The sequence below is a fragment of the Oncorhynchus keta genome, chromosome 14, assembly GCF_023373465.1.
Source record: "Oncorhynchus keta strain PuntledgeMale-10-30-2019 chromosome 14, Oket_V2, whole genome shotgun sequence".
In the NCBI taxonomy this organism is placed as follows: Eukaryota; Metazoa; Chordata; class Actinopteri; order Salmoniformes; family Salmonidae; genus Oncorhynchus; species Oncorhynchus keta.
Window position 1 is genome coordinate 37134670 of NC_068434.1, and position 17804 is coordinate 37152473.

A 17804-nucleotide genomic window follows, 5' to 3' on the forward strand; every position below is an offset into this window, starting at 1 on the left:
TTGCTGCCATTAACATTGTCAACAACCTGTTCGTGTACCTGCAAAAGAGGATCCACCATCTGTAAATAAATGCTCTTTAAACATTTAGAAAAAGGACAGAGATCAGAAAGAGTACTTCCTTTTCGTGTGCTGCTGGATGTGTTTGGGATTTTGATTACACTACAAAACCTACTACAGGCGATTTGCAGACTTTTGCCAGCTGTTGTGCAGTCTTCGTGACTCTCATTGTGTCCTCAATTATCATTGAATGATGATACATTCTTAGATTAGTTAGCAGCTTGATCTACACTTGCAATGTAAAGCTTGTGATGCGTACAATGGAATGTCGGACCCAGAATGACACAGAGACCCTGGGAGCAGATGGTGTTTAACTTCTGATATGAATGCAATGCAGTGAGTGAAGTGAGCAAGTGGGTGTTGTTGTTGTTTTTTTCCAGTATTACAGCAACACTTTTGTTGAGAGATATACCACAGCTCATGTCAAATATGTTTTCCACCATGCAACACACATGGATCATTTACTGGTGACACACAGATACAGAATTGTTTTTCTCTCCAATAGCTCCACTACTTTAAAAATAAACGTTTTAATGTTTAAGTTGACTTTTTAATGCTCCTATTTGGAACGTATAGAGAGCATAGACCAATCTGGGCCATTACTGTTCAGTCAACCATGCGAAAGGAACCAGAAGGTCAATGCATCTACTGCGTTGTGTAGATAAAAACCTGCGAACAGGTTAGCCCCCTTTTGTCCTGAGATGATAACAGTCTGTAATCTGATGCATTGGGATTGTCTTAAACCGCTCAAATCCACTTGTGGGGTAAAATGCATACTCATTGGATGATGTGGATAGAGCAGCATATTAACATTAATAGCCTGCTCAAAAATACCCTCTATTTTGTACATCTTCTTATCTATTGTCCACTTTTTGAATCCCCACAGGAAGCACCTATTAGGCACTGTTTTTCCAAAACGTCCAACTGAAAGAAATAAGTTGTTGTTGTCTGCATTGGGAATTATATTCATTACAATATATAAAATGTTGATTGAGATTTTAAAGCTTTTTATTCAAGTACCTGTGTGAGGATGTGTAATATTCAGCATTTTTAATCTACACTGCGAAGATTGAACATGCTTGGCAATCCATTTCGAAGTTCTATTTCAGGATTGGTGTCCCATCCATGGGGAGGTTGAGTTAACATAGGCGAATGTGATTAGCATGAGGTTGTAAGAAACAAAAAAAATCCCCGGACAGAGACATATCTGTTGGGCAGAAAGCTTAAATTCTTGTTAGTCTAACTGCACTGTCCAATTTACAGTAGCTATTAGAGTGAAAGAATACCATGCTATTGTTTGAGGAGAGTGCACAATTATGAACTTGAAAATGTATGAATTAACCAATTAGCCACATTTGGGCAGTCTTGATACAACATTTTGAATAGATATGCAACATTTCACTGGATCACTCTAAAACTTTGCACATACAGGGCTGCCATCTAGTGGCCAACGTCTAAATTGCGCCTGGGATAGAATGATTCATTATACCATTTTATTTCAAAGATGACGGTTGATCTGTTCCTGTCAACTTCACTAATTACTGTAATGACCAGCTCTGTCTAGTCAGCAACAAACACCATTTCTGCATTTTCTTCACTTAAATACACAAAGTTGTAGTAAAACTATAATAAACAAATGCATGTTCCTAGGGATGAGGTCAATTATAATTTGTCAGAAAATTTGTAATAAAATGTCAACTTAGTTGTACTTAGTATTTTATTAGGATCCGCAATTAGCTGCTTTCAAGGCAGTGGCTATTCTTCCTGGGGTCCAAACAGGAAACAAAACACAACAAATAGAATACATAAAATACATAATATACAGTACATGACACTACATAATACAATAAATCGCAAAATATAATACAAAATATGTAAAAACGTCTGTTTGTTTCTTCACAGTCCCTGTCGTGCCATGTTCTTTTATATAAAAAAATATCTGGTTTTATTGCTAGCTTGAGTAACCTTGGGGTGGCAGAGAGTTCCATGTAGTCATGGCTCTATTTATTACTGTGTGTTTCCCAGCCCCTGTTCTTGTCCTGGGGACTGTGAAGAGACCTCTGGTTGCAGTCAAAGGTTTGGACACACCTACTCATTCAAGGGTTTCTCTTTATTTTTACTATTCTCTACATTGTAGAATATTAGTGAAGACATCAAAACTACGAAATAACACACTTGGAATCATGAGGTAACCAAAAAAGTGTTAAACACATCAAAATATATTTGAGATTTGAGATTCTTCAAAATTACCCACCCTTTGCCTTGATGACAGCTTTGCACACTCTTGGCAATCTCTCAACCAGCTTCATGAGGTAGTCAACTGGATGCATTTCAATTAACAGGTGTGCCTTGTTAAAAGATCAAATGTGGAATTTCTTTCCCTCTTAATGCATTTGAGCCCATCAGTTGTGTTGTGACAAGGTAGGGATGGTATGCAGAAGATAGCCCTATTTGGTAAAAGACCAAGTCCATATTATAGCAAGAACATCTCAAATAAGCAAAGAAAAATGACACTCCATCATTACTTTAAGACATGAAGGTCAATCAATCTGGAAAATTTAAAAAACGTTGAAAGTTTCTTCAAGTGCAGTAGCAAAAACCATCAAGCGCTATGATGCAACTGGTTCTCATGAGAACCGCCACAGGAAAGGAAGACCCAGAGTTACCTCTGCTGTGGAGGATGAGTTCATTAGAGTTAACTGCACCTCAGATTGCAGCCCCAATAACTGCTCCACAGAGTTCAAGTAAAAGACACATCTCGACATCAACTGTTCAGAGGAGACTGCGTGAATCAGCCCTTCATTTTCAAATTGCTGCAAAGAAACCACTACTAAAGGACAGCAATGAGATGAAGAGACTTGCTTGGGCCAAGAAACACGAGCAATGGACATTAGACCGGTGGAAATCTGTTGTTTGGTCTGATGAGTCCAAATTTGGCATTTTTGGTTCTAACCGCTGGTTCTAACTGTGTCTTTGTGAGATGCGGAGTAGGTGAACGGATGATCTCTGCATGTGTGGTTCCCACCATGAAGTATGGAGGAGGAGGTGTGATGGTGTGGGTGTGCTTGCTGGTGACACTGTCAGTGATTTATTTAGAATTCAAGGCACATTTAACCAGCAATACGCCATTACATCTAGTTTGCGCTTTGTGGGACTATCAATTGTTTTTCAACAGGACAATCACCTAAGATAGAAAGAGGAGTGGGAGGCCCTGGTGCACAACTGAGCAAAACACCAGTCTCAACATCAACCGTGAAGAGGCAACTCTGGGATGCTGGCCTTCTAGGCAGAGTTCCTCTGTCCAGTGTCTGTGTTCTCTTGCCCATCTTAATCTTTTCTTTTTATTGGCCAGTCTGAGATATGACATTTACCTTGCAACTCTGCCTAGGCCAGCATCCCGGAGTCGCCTCTTCACTGTTGACGTTGAGACTGAGGTTTTGCGGGTACTATTTAATGAAGCTGCCAGTTGAGGACTTGTGAGGTGTCTGTTTCTCAAACTAGACACTCTAATGTACTTGTCCTCTTGCTCAGTTGTTTACCAGGTCCTCCCACCCCTCTTTCCATTCTCGATAAGGGCCAGTTTCCACTGTTCTGTGAAGTGAGTAGTACACAGCGTTGCACAAGATTTTCAGTTTCTTGGTAATTTCTCCCATGGAATAGCCTTAATTTCTCAGAACAAGAACAGACTGATGAGTTTCAGAAGAAAGTTCTTTGTTTCTGGACATTTTGAGCCTGTAATCAAAGCTACAAATGCTGATGCTCCAGATGCTTTTCTTTGAAAAACAAGGACATTTCTAAGTGGCCACAAACTTTTGAACAGTAATGTATATTCTCTAGGTATAGCCTGAATAATAACCTACAGCAGTAAACTGCTGCATTGTTATTCCAACACTTAATTGTTTCTGTAAAGAAAGTTGACATCTACTTTTCTCTGCTCTCTCACTACAGCCAGTGAAGAGTCCATTTTGAAATGAGCAGGCACTGGAAGAAGTTACTGTGAAGCTCTTCACACAGCTCCTGAAATGTTCCACTCTCTTCTTCCTGTACATACTTGGTCAAAAACTCTCTGGCGGTTATTTTATTGACGTGTGCGCTCTAACCCATAAACCCTCACTTTGAAACCAGATAGAGTATGTTGTAGTTATTTACATGGCATACAAAATAATGGCTTGCTTTTTGGATTCAGAACTGTAACATCACAAATGCAGTATTGTAAATTAAGTTAAATGTTTGTACTCTAGGTACACAGCCTCATGACAATGTCATAAATGCTACATGATAAATACATGGTAAACATTTCAATTGTTGTTCTTTCTTCATTTACATTGCACTTGCTTCGCCTTTTTCCTGACACTTGTTTTGCTATCAAGTCATGAAACTGCGTTTATTTTCAGTAAACTTAACGTGTAAATATTTGTATGAACATAATAAGATTCAACAACTGAGACATAAACTGAAAAGTTCCACAGACATATGACTAACAGAAATGGAATAATGTGTGAACAATGGAATAATGTGTGAACCAATGGGAGGGGGGGAAATCAAAATCAAAAGTAACAGTCAGTATCTGGTGTGGCCACCAGCTGCATTAAGTACTGCAGTGCATCTCCTCCTCATGGACTGCACCAGATTTGCCAGTTCTTGCTGTGAGAGGTCACCCCACTCTTCCACCAAGGCACCTGCAAATTCCCGGGCATTTCTGGGGGGAATGGCCCTAGCCCTCACCCTCCGATCCAGCAGGTCCCAGACGTGCTCAATGGGATTGAGGTCCAGGCTCTTTGCTGGCCATGGCAGAACACTAGCATTCCCGTCTTGCAGGAAATCACACACAGAACGAGAAGTATGGCTGGTGGCATTGTCATCCTGGAGGGTCATGTCAGGATGAGCCTGCAGGAAGGGTACCACATGAGGGAGGAGGATGTCTTCCCTGTAACTCACAGCGTTGACATTGCCTGCAGTGATGACAAGCTCAGTCCGATGATGCTGTGACACACCGCCCCAGACCATGACGGACCCTCCACCTCCAAATCGATCCCACTCCAGAGTACAGGCCTCGGTGTAACACTCATTCCTTTGACGATAAACGCAAATCCAACCATCACTCCTGGTGAGACAAAGCCGCAACTCGTCAGTGAAGAGCACTTTTGCCAGTCCTGTCTGGTCCAGCGACGGTGGGTTTGTGCCCATAAGTGATGTTGTTGCCGGTGATGTCTGGTGAGGACCTGCCTTACAACAGGCCTACAATCCCTCAGTCCAGCCTCTCTCAGCCTATTGCGGACAGTCTGAGCACTGATGGAGGGATTGTGCGTTCCTGGTGTAAGGCAGGCAGTTGTTGTTGCCATCCTGTACCTGTCCCACAGGTGTGATGTTCGGATGTACCAATCCTGTGCAGGTGTTGTTACACATGTTCTGCCACAGCTGTCCGTCCTATCTCCATGTAGTGCTCTCTTAGGCGACTCACAGTACGGACATTGCAATTTATTGCCCTGGCCACATCTGCAGTCCTCATGCCTCCTTGCAGCATGCCTAAGGCACGTTCATGCAGATGAACAGGGACCCTGGGCATCTTTCTTTTGGCGTTTTTCAGTCAGTACTGTTTAAGTGTTTAAACCCTTTACAATGCAGATCTGTGAAGTAATTAGAATTTTTACGAATTATCTTTGAACGACAGGGTCCTGAAAAAGGGACGTTTCTTTTTTGCTGAGTTTATTATAGAATAAGAAAAAGTTACACTTAAGAAATCTTCATCCGCCAACTCAAATATATGTTAGGGTACTTTCTAAACTTTTAGAAACTATGAAACTGATATTACAAAAATGATTAAATATTGATTAGAAACAAAGTCTTTACTGTCTTCCCTGTCATGGCCATGCACGTGAATACGGGGGCTGTGGTCTGTCTGCTGTCATGATTGGAGTGGATCCAACAACTGACTTCAGGTGAAGCAAACATCTGACCTGACACTCACTGTTTGTGTTATGTTGGCATGGCTGAAAGGCAAAGGTGCCAAGCCACAGTAATTCAAGCTCATCCCCAATCTAAATATAAGCAGCAACAATGACAGAAGTGGTTAATTATAGCATGAGACAAAAGCTTTATTTGTCAACTATGTATATCATCCTACCTATTATCAACTATAGTGCACTATTAAAAATGATTAATGGACGTGTTCCAATGTATTGCCTTCCTCACTGAGAAAATATTCAAATGACAGGGTCATGACACCCATTTAACCTCGTGTTGACAAACATCTTGAAATGCGCTTCAGCAGTCTCCTGCCCGAGAACGTTTTGTCTGGGATTACAGAAACAAGCTGGTGCAACAGACCATGTGACTTAACCCAGGGGCAGGAACATAAAGTCCCACACAGACCTTGACATTTCATAACACGTGTATTCCTACAACATGTATTCTTGGGCAAGTTATTATGGACTACTGATCATGCTCTCATTTCAATGATTGGCATGCAGATTTGCATAACATAACATGATAACATTTGGATAGCATGACATTGATTCAACTTTGAACAATAATATATTCCCCCATAATAATATATTATGCACCACAAATATATTGGCTGAAGGTGTATGGTCTTTACACAAAATTGTGTGATTACAACATCTTTATCTCTATGGAATCACGATCTGTATGATTTCTGATGGATTTTGGTGGGGGTCTTTCATGGAAGAATATATGAATGTAATTTGTGGATATTATATTTTGCTCACTTAACAGGTAAAACAATGGTAGCCCACCCACAGTTGATACAGAGTGAGAGAATATTGTCTTTGAAACAACTTGACCAAGTGGACTGAGGACACACATCTGTAGCTTACAGGCACAGTATGGCTACGTTTACACAGGCAGCCCAATTCTGATATTTTTTCCATAAATGGTCTTTTGACCAATCACATCAGATCTCTTTACATCAGATCTTCTTCAGGGCTATTCTTATTGGTCAAAAGACCAATAAGTGACAATAAGACCAGAATTGGGCACCCTGTGTAAATGGTAGGTTTGATTGGTACTTTTACTTCAGCTGCCCCAACTTGACATCCAGTCCCTCTTTATTTATCCTTCATATTATTAAAATTCAGTTAAAAGGAAGTGATAGCAACTGGTGATAAATACATGTGTAATTTATTTCCATTTAATTTGCATGTCAATAAGGAACTATCTAACAATACACTTCTGTAGCCTAAAATACACTAGTATTGCCATTCTCATGTGTAAACAGTACTTTGGCTTGGCTGAGGTGAACTAATTCCCTAGACATGTGCTTTCTTTGAGTTTAGACTATTATACACCACTGATACAATTACATAAAGCCATTTCAGTGCTGCATGGGACAATTCAACGGCTTACAGGATTTAGTTAACTGGATTAGTGCTAGATTTAGGACCAGAATGTGAAAATAATCAGTGAGCTCGTCTGTTCCTTGGGTATATAAGGATCCTAGACAGAAGACAAACACAGTCGAAGAGAAACACATACCTACAACTTCATTGAAACTTCACCACTTGCTTTGTTCCATTACAGGTAAGTTATTTTTGAACTTTTCATGGGAATATTGTTCAAATGTTGTTGCTAATATAGATTTATCTGATTATTTGGCTTTGTTAAATATTATAACGTTAACATTTTTTATAAAATGGTTTGTAAATAGTTTTTATCTGGGACCAATTTGTAGAGACATTTTGAGAGAAGATGAGATAAACTTTGAAACGTTCCACCATAGTCAGCTTGTCAGTTTACCAAGCTATGATTTGGAATTGTTAACAATTGAGAGGAATAGCTATTGTGCTCTATCAAAATAGACATGCTAATGTCACTTTAATTTGTTCTTACATGCGTATACAATTCTACTCGTGGAATTTCTGTCTCCTCTAGAAATGAATTTCCATATGCTCGCCCTGGTGGTCGTGCTCCTGGTGGGTCTGGAGCAGAGCTGGGCTGCCTCCTGTGTGGTGGACAGCTTCACAGTCAAGGAGGACTTTGACCCCAAGAGAGTGAGTACAGACGACAATACACAGGTTGTGTAGTACGTAGTCTATAGCAGACCTACCTGCAAGGTTGCAGTACATCTATCTGTTTCATGTGTGCCAGTACTACCGTACGCAGTTAGACAAATATTGTGCCACTCTCCAGTATGCAGGAAATGATTATTGCCGAGGCTACAACAGTCCTACATGCAAGGCCCTTCAACTAACCTGTTGTTGTTTATGCGTGTGCGGTCCAGTACGCAGGGAAGTGGTACGCTCTGCAGAAGAAGGACCCTGAGGGTCTGTTCCTCCAGGACAACATCTCAGCGGAGTACACCATCGGTGACGACGGCTCCATGGTTGCCTCCTCCAAGGGCCGTGTCACATTGTTCGGGTAAGAGAGCTGGAGATTATTTCTGATGAAATGGTAATAGTCTTAGAAATGTGCCATTCCCTAGTCATTCAGTTTGTTGGAGTGAAAACATAAGGCTTACCTGTACATGTTGCTCGTAATTGTATTCTAGTACTGTATCTGTGATGAGTAACTACACTGAGCAAAAATATAAACGCAACATGTAAAGTGTTGGTCCCATGTTTCATGAGCTGAAATAAAAGGTCCCTGAAATTGTCCATGCACAAAAAAACATATTTATTTCAAATGTTGTGCACACATTTGTTTACATTCCTATTAGTGAGCATTTCTCCTTTGCCAAGATAATCCATCTACCTGACAGGTGTGGCATATCATGAAGCTGATTAAACAGCATGATCATTACACAGGTGCACTTTGTGCTGGGGACAATACAAATGTTCAGTTTTGTCACACAACATAATGCCAAAGATGTCTCAAGTTTTGATGGAGTGTGGAATTGGAATGGTGACTACAGGAAGGTCCACCAGAGCTGTTGCCAAGTAATTGAATGTTAATTTCTCTACCATAAGCCGCGTCCAACATCGTTTTAGAGAATTTGGCAGTGCGTCCAACTGGCCTCACAACCATAGATCACGTGTATGAAAAAGAATAGAAAATCAGAACCTTACAGATAATGCACGGATAATGTTGCAAGGATCCGTACAAAATTCCTGGAAGCTGAAAATGGCCCAGTACTTCCATGGCCTGTATTCTCACCAGACATGTCACCCATTGAACATGTTTGGGATGCTCTGGATTGACGTGTACGACAGCGTGCTCCAGTTCCCGCAAATATCCAGCAACTTTGCACAGCCATTGAAGAGGAGTGGAACAACATTCCGCAGGCCTCAATCAACAGCCTGATCAACTCTATGCGAGGGAGATGTGTCGTGCTACATGAGGCAAATGGTGGTCACACCAGATACTGACTGATTTCTGATCCACACTCCTACTTTAAGGTATCTGTGACCAACATATGCATATGTGTATTCCCTGCCATGTGAAATCTGTAGATTAGGGCCTAATTTATTTATTTCAATTGACTGATTTCCTTATATGAACTGAAACTCAGTAAAATCTTTGAAATTGTTGCATGTTGTGTTTATATTTTTGTTCAGTGTATATACTGTACCAAGATTAGGACGCACCTACTCAATTAATTTTTTACAACTATTTTTTTAAACAATTTTTTACAAAACTATGAAGTAACACATGGAATCATGTAGTAACCATGATTCTTCAAAGTAGCCACCCTTTGCCTTGATGACAGCTTTGTACACTATCTTTGGCATTCTCTCAACCAGCTTCACCTGGAATGCTTTTCCAACAGTCTTGAAGGAGTTCCTGCATATTCTGAGCACTTGTTGGCTGCTTTCCTTCACTCTACGGTCCAACTCATCCCAAACCACCTCAATGGGGTTGAGGTCGGGTGATTGTGGAGGCCAGGTCATCTGATTCATCACTCTCCTTCTTGGTCAAATGGCCCTTACACAGCCTGGAGGTGTATTGGGTCATTGTCCTGTTGAAAAACAATTGATAGTCCCACTAAGTCCCACTATTGATAGTCCCGCTGCAGAATTCTGTGGTAGCCATGCTGTTTAAGTGTGCCTTGAATTCTAAATAAATAACCTACGAGTCACCAGCAAAGCACCCCAACACAGTTACACCTCCTCCTCCATGCTTCATGATGGGAACCACACATGCAGAGATCATCCGTTAACCTACTCTGCGTCTCACAAAGACACGTTGGTTGGAACCAAAAATCTCAAATTCAGACTCATCAGACCAAAGGAAAGATTTTCACCTGTCCAATGTCCCTTGCTCGTGTTTCTTGGCCCAAGCAAGTCTCTTCTTATTACTGGTGTCCTTTAGTAGTGGTTTCTTTGCAGCAATTCAACCATAAAGGCCTGATTCACGCAATCTCCTTTGAACATTTGATGTTGAGACGTGTCTGAGGTGCGGTTATTTGCCTATTTCTGAGGCTGGTAACTCCAATGAACTTATCCTCTTCCGCAGAGGTAACTCTAGGACTTCCTTTCCTGTGATGGTCCTCATCAAATCAAATTGTATTAGTCACATGTGCTGAATACAACAGGTGTAGACCAAACAGTGAAATGCTTACTTACGAGCCCCTAACCAACAATGCAGTTTTAAAAAATATGGATAAGAATAAGAAATAAAAGTAACAAGTAATTAAAGAGCAGCAGTAAGATAACAATAGCGAGACAATATTAAGGGGGTACCGGTACAGAGTTGGTGTGTGGGGGCACCGGTTAGTTGAGGTAATATGTACATGTAGGTAGAGTTATTAAATTGACTATGCATAGATGATAACAACAGGGAGTAGCAGCAGTGTCAAAAAGGGGGGCAATGCAAATAATCTGGGTAGCAATTTGATTAGGTGTTCAGGAGTCTTATGGCTTGTGGGTAGAAGCTGTTTAGAAGCCTCTTGCACCTAGACTTGGTGCTCTGGTACCGCTTGCCATGCGGTAGCAGAGAGAACAGGAGTCTGGAGTCTTTGGCAATTTCTAGGGACTTCCTCTGACACAGCCTGGTATAGAGGTCCTGGATGGCAGGAAGCTTGGCCCCAGTGATATACTGGGCCCTTCGCACTACCCTTTGTAGTGTCTTGCAGTCGGAGGCAGAACAGTTGCCATACCAGGCAGTGATGTAACCAGTCAGAATGCTCTCGATGGTGAAGCTGTAGAACCTTTTGAGGATCTGAGGATCCATGGCAAATATTTTCTCCTGACGAGGAATAGGTTTTGTAATGCACTCTTCACGGCTGTTTTTGGTGTGCTTGGACCATGTTCGTTTGTTGGTGATGTGGACACGAAGGAACTTGAAGCTCTCGACCTGCTCCACTGCAGCCCCATCGATGAGAATGGGGGTGTGCTCGGTCCTCTTTTTCCTGTGGTCCACAATCATCTCCTTTGTCTTGATCATGTTGAGGGAGAGGTTGTTGTCCTGGCACCACACGGCCAGGTCTCTGACCTCCTCCCTATAGGAGAGCCAGTTTCCTCATAGTGCTTGATGGTTTTTGCAACTGCATTTGAAGAAACTGTCAAAGCTCTTGAAATGTTACGGATTGACTGACCTTCATGTCTTAAAGTAATGATGGTCTGTCGTTTCTCTTTGCTTATTTGAGCTGTTCTTGCCATAATATGGACTTGGTCTTTTACCAAATAGGGCTATCTTCTGAAGAAGGAAAGAAATTCCACATATTATCTTTTAACAAGGCACACCTGTTAATTGAAGCTGGTTGAGAGGATGCCAAGAGTGTGCAAAGCTGTCATTGAAGAATCTCAAATATAAAATATATTTGATTTGTTTAACACTTTTTTGGTTACTACATGATTCCATGTGTGTTATTTCATAGTTTTGATGTCTTCACTATTATTCTACAATGTAGAAAACAGTAAAAATAAAGAAAAATCCTTGAATGAGTAGGCGTGTCCAAACTTTTGACTGGTACTGTATTTTACAATAGCTTTTTCCACCATTGACATCCATCTTCAGATTCTGGGTTGTGTGCGCTGACATGGCTGCCCAGTACACTGTGCCTGACTCTGCCAACCCTGGAAAGATGTTCATGAACTACCAGGGCCTGGCCAGCTATCTGTCCAGCGGAGGTACATTTTCTGAATAAATATATATATATATATATGCCATTTAGCCAGCGCTTTATCCAAAGCGACTTAGTTATGCGTGAATGCATTTTTATGTGTCGGTGGCCCTAGAAGCGAAAACCATAATCCTGGTGTGGCACGCGCCATGCTCTACCAACAGAGTACTACAAGACCACAATATACCCTTATAGACAATATGCCTATACACTTACAGGCACAGAGACACATCATTAACAACTAACAGTAAGCCACCCTCGAGACTCAAACTATACTCTCCTCTTTTCTCAGGTGACAACTATTGGGTGATTGACACCGACTATGAAAACTATGCCATCACCTATGCCTGCCGTACCCTAAAGGACGATGGAAGCTGTGAGGATGGTTACTCCCTTATCTTCTCTCGTAACCCCCGTGGCCTGCCCCCAACCATCCAGAGGAGCATTCGCGCCAAGCAAGAGGAGATCTGCATGGCCGGACAGTTTGAGCCTGTGCTGCAGTCTGGTAAGTGTCCAATTACATTTTTATTAATACAGCCCTTCTTACATCAAGTCATTACAAAGTGCTTTTTTTGGATGGTCTATGTTCTAGAAGTTCATTCCCCACCTGATCCCCTTTTTCATACCCTCTCCTCAACAGGAGCTTGCTAAACGTCTACCACAAAGGAACTTGTGCTGCCAAAGGATCCCTACTGGCTTGGACAGAGACACCTACTGACGACTGAAGAGGGAAATTGCATACAAATGATTTTTTTATGAAAGTAATTCTATGCCCCCTTAAATAAAAGGGCATGACGCCTGCACCAACCCAATCACTTAAATTGATTTAGAAAAATGTACTGAATGTGGTGTACTGTACATCACAGAATTACCTCAATCAATATCAACACCACAGTGTTGTTTCACTCATTCACTTTTCATCAGTTTGTGTTGGCGACAATAAAACATTTGAAGGTAACTTTGCGTTGTCAGTGACTTTGTGAATACATTGTCCATGGACATGAGCATTCTAATGTTATCGCTGTCTGATGAACTTTAAAAAAGATTTGAGGTGGTAAAAAAAAAAATCACAAAGCTTTTACTTATTGAATGTGACATTTCTAAATATTTCTAAATATATTAGAGAACTCCACCTCAAACGTCTTAATGCATTTACAAATTAAACAGAACATGTCCTTAATTTCTTCATCCTCATCACCACACCTAGAAGGAGATCAATAAAATAGCACTAGGGTATTGATGATTTAACAGTACAGTATGAAAATACCATCTGGAGAAATATAATACAAATGTATCAGTAAGACGTGGATTATACTGTCATCACAAACCATGTGAGATGGTGGCACTGGCCTGGTTTGGCCTGGCCTTGCTCATACATGCACATGTATGGCGAGGAATGAGGGCACAGAGAGTTTTGCCCACAGGGTTAGGATGCCCTCCACATGGAAGGGCAGTGGTCCATCCACCTGAAGATCCTGGAGTCAAATCAACACAATCATTTCAGCTCAGCTATAAATACCAGAGTTAATTCCATAGAAACTGACCATGGTCACATTGCTGTCACTCAGAATTAAGAGGATTATGTTATGTGATTTTGACTAAAATACAAACTTACCTGTTGAGAGTAAGATGAGTTATTTCATGGGGTGTTTGGAAGAAGGTGTTTTTCTTCATGTACTGCTATGTTCCTCATCCGTCTGAATTTCTCTGCTGTGGGGTAATCTAGGCTGCCCTCACATCTGGGACAGGTTGGTAACATTGTTGTCCAAGCAATATGTCATATATACAAGTCCTGAAGTCAAAATCACAATCATGAAACATCTGAAGTTGTTTGCTCATCTATTAACAAGGGTCAGATCCAATACAGTATACTGTATGTCAACATAATGTCAACACTGTATGTCAACATAGTGTAAAATGAGTTCTGACAAGTTTTAATCTGAACTGCAATTTTGTTTGCAACATAAAAAAAATACTTGAAGTTCAGTACATACATGCATATGAAGAAAGACAATTAAAGTCCTGATTTGGAGACAGATTCAGTACCACCTACATTATCCACATACAGAGAAACAAGGAAGAAGGCTACAGGAAAGGTGAAGGAGGAAAAGAAACAGAAAACGTCAATGAGCAGCGTACTGGTCTCACTGGAGATGCAAGGCAACACGGGTTGGCAACCACACTACTCCTCTTCCCATCATACCAGTGCAGGTGAAGGTATCCAATTCGAACAAAGCCCTTTCCTATATCCAGGAAGCAGTGCAAGCTTCTGCACTAAAGCTTTAAAAAGAATGTTGCATGTGAAGGAGGATAAAAAACAGAATCTTTCTGCGTACTATGGGACAAGAAAAAACAGTCAACAGCTCCATTGTGACTGGCTTCGAAGTATGCAGTCTAGAAGGTAAAGAATTCATTGAACTACCAGAGTTGTACACCCAAGGCGAAATCCTGGTCATGAAAGAGCATATCCCCACTCAAGAAGCAGTAAAGAAGTATAGGTTCAGTCATCTCAAATCTCACATTGACATTGAACTGCTAATTGGGATAATAGCACCAACATTTATGGAACTGTGGAAGGTGATTAACAGGTGTTAAGGAAGTGATGTCAGTCAGAGTCTTACTGAGTACAGGATGACAGTGCATATGTTTTGGGGACTCATCCAGGTGTGATAGTTATGCTCTGAAGAAGACTGCACAGGATAACAAGAGCAGCTTCTCAGTTGAAGCAGTTAACACCATCAAAGACAACTTCCATGTAGATGACTGCTTGAAGTCTGTACCAACTGAAGGGCAAGCCATAGTACTGTGCAAACAATTCGCTTGATGAAATGGATCAGCAACAAACCACTCTGTGTTGGCCTTGATTCAAGAGGCAGAGAGAGTCAAGGAGCTGAAGAACCTCGACTCAGACAAAGAACACCTCCCTTTAGAATGAGCCCTGAGGGTTCAGTGGTGTGTAGAAGAGGAAACATTCAAGTTTCAAGTAGCCATGAATAATCAATCCTTTACCAGGAGAGAGAGGTATTCTGTGTACTGTTAGTTCTGTGTACAATCTGCTTGGATTTCTAAGCACATCCTGCAGGAGTTATGTAAGCTTAACTATGGATGGGATGATGAAATTCCAGAGGCCTACATCCAATCATGGCAAAGATGGCTGGTAGACCTACAGCAGAGTGAGGCCTTCAGCAACAACAGGTGCATCAAGCCAAATAACTTTTGACAGATCAAGTCAGCCCAACTGTACCACTTCTGTGATGCAAGTGAATCAGGGTACTGCAACATAAACTACCTGAGACTGACCAATTCTGAAGATCACGTGCATTTAGCTTTCATAATGGGAAAGGCAAGAGCAGCACCGTTGAAACAGATGACAATCCCAAGAATGGAACTTGCTGCAGCAGTACTAACAGTGCGTGTTGAAAGAATGCTAACTACAGAGCTACAGCTTACACAGGAGCAGTGGAGGCTCCTCAGAGGGGGAAGGGGAGGACCATCCTATACATTGTAAAACATTTAAAAAGTTATCCTTTTTTAGGTAAATCTATACTAAATATAATCACGTCACCAAATAATTGATTAAAACACACTATTCTGCAATGAAGGTCTGCAGTAGCCTCAACAGCACTCGGTAGGGTAGCATCATGGTGTAGCCGGAGGACAGCTATCTTCCGTCCTCCTCTGGGTACATTGACTTCAATACAAAACCTAGGAGGCTCATGGTTCTCACCCCCTTCCATAGACTTACACGTTAATTATGACAGATTCCAGAGGACGTCCTCCAAATTTTCAGAGCTCCTGCAGCATGAATCAACATCTTGTCCACCCAATCAAAGGATCAGAGATCATAAGCTTAAGCATAAGCTACAGCTAGCTAGTACTGCAGTGCATACAATCTGGTGTTTAGTTGACTCAAAGAGAGAGAAAGACAACAGTTGAACAGTTTTTAACAAATACATTCTTTCCAAAATGAAGAAGAGATAGAGATTGTCATTTTTTTCACATTCAGTTTCACTTACTTAGCTCGCAAATGCAGCTAGCTAGTTTAGCTTACTCAAACACCCTGCTCAAACAGAGGGATGCTATGTTAGCTAGCTGGCTATGACTATCCAACACAGCACTGGAACTCTTCCAGGTCAAGGTAAGCTTTTGGTTTTATTAATTTGTTGCCACGGGGCCCGCTGGTGTAAGTGCTAAACTTCTTACTGACTGGACCCTAACTTTACGTATAGCGTACAGTGGGGCAAAAAAGTATTTAGTCAGCCACCAATTGTGCAAGTTCTCCCACTTAAAAAGATGAGAGAGGCCTGTAAATTTCATCATAGGTACACTAACTCTGACAGACAAAATGAGAAAAAAAAATCCAGAAAATCACATTGTAGGATTTTTTATGAATTTATTTGCAAATTATGGTGGAAAATAAGTATTTGGTCACCTACAAACAAGCAAGATTTCTGGCTCTCACAGACCTGTAACTTCTTCTTTAAGAGGTTCCTCTGTCCTCCACTCGTTGCCTGTATTAATGGCACGTCTCGTTTTTTTCAAAGGTAAAGCGATGTTGATGAGGCCTGCTCTCATCAGTTTTCACTAAAGATTTTATGACATGATTTATTCATGGAATGCTTGATTTTCCTTTGAAATTGGAAATGCTCAAGCTAAGTTAGCAAAACTAGTCATATCTGTCAATAAACAATCATTGTCTCACAGGTGAATGTCCAGTATGAACACCTTCATTTTGCTGCTTGGTTCATTATATCTTCGTCTGGCAGCTCCAGTAAGTCAAAATACACAATAACCTTTTGAATGTCTTTATCATATTCATCTGTCTCAAAGTCTCCTTTAAAACTTGTTTCGTTAGAAAAACTTGTCAGGAAGGCCAGAGGTTTGAGCTATGAGGTAAGCTGTGTGTTATTGCACTAGCCAGACCATATAGTGGTTGGGTTTGAAAGATATACATTTCATTTTCATGGCATGATATTGTTTTACATTCTCATCACTGACCCCATCCCCTTACGTGATCTAGGTACCATACTGACAAAGATTGGTCAGCAGAGGAAACATCGCAAACAAACCTGGACTCCCCGTGCTACAGAACACTCTTCCCCAGGTCACATATAGATTGACCCCTCATACCCTAACCCCTGTAACCAGTTTCCAAATAGCTTGAATCCCTATTCCACAAATGTCTTTGCCATGAATCCATACTAGGCAAACAGGTTCCCTTGATCTCCAACTATTGAAGTACAGCCTCCTATCATAATCCTAGAGACCAGCTAGTACCCCGACTCTAGTCCCTACTCCAGTGCCAGACTCAAGAAGACGTTAACCCTTCACCAGCCACGAGGACACTCGACAAAGAGTCAAACTCATTGGAGAAAACCCTTGTAGCTACTGTTTAGTAATGGAACTAGCTTTAAAACATTCTGACTTGCTTCTTATTAAATACATGACTTTTGTATTATCTATGGCGCTGCAATAACTAATCAGGTGTTGAACTGCTCAAGCTGTTGGGATTTGTTTAAGGTAACCATGCCTCAAGTATCTTTAAACGTGTGCTTTTAAGGGTCATCGATCAGCTCTGTGTAATTACTTTTCTCTACAACTAAAACATGTATAACAAATATTTGTTATGAGTTTTGTATCAAATGTTTTTCTAAAGTAACTGAATACTATTTTACTAACAGTAGAGAATAATCAGCCAACATGTGAATAAAGTCTTGGCAAACTGCTC

The 17804-nt window shown here is 41.0% G+C and overlaps 1 protein-coding gene across 1 annotated transcript; it reads left to right on the forward strand.

Moving 5' to 3' along the window:
• The first annotated feature begins 7427 nt into the window (after positions 1-7427).
• LOC118394245 (purpurin-like) lies at positions 7428-13034 on the forward strand. The gene is made up of 6 exons (XM_035787460.2): positions 7428-7596; positions 7948-8066; positions 8297-8433; positions 11971-12083; positions 12369-12581; positions 12717-13034. Exons 2-6 carry the CDS (start codon positions 7950-7952, stop codon positions 12725-12727), a joined length of 591 nt encoding a protein of 196 aa, XP_035643353.1. The 5' UTR covers positions 7428-7596; positions 7948-7949; the 3' UTR covers positions 12728-13034.
• Positions 13035-17804: the final 4770 nt, after the last annotated feature.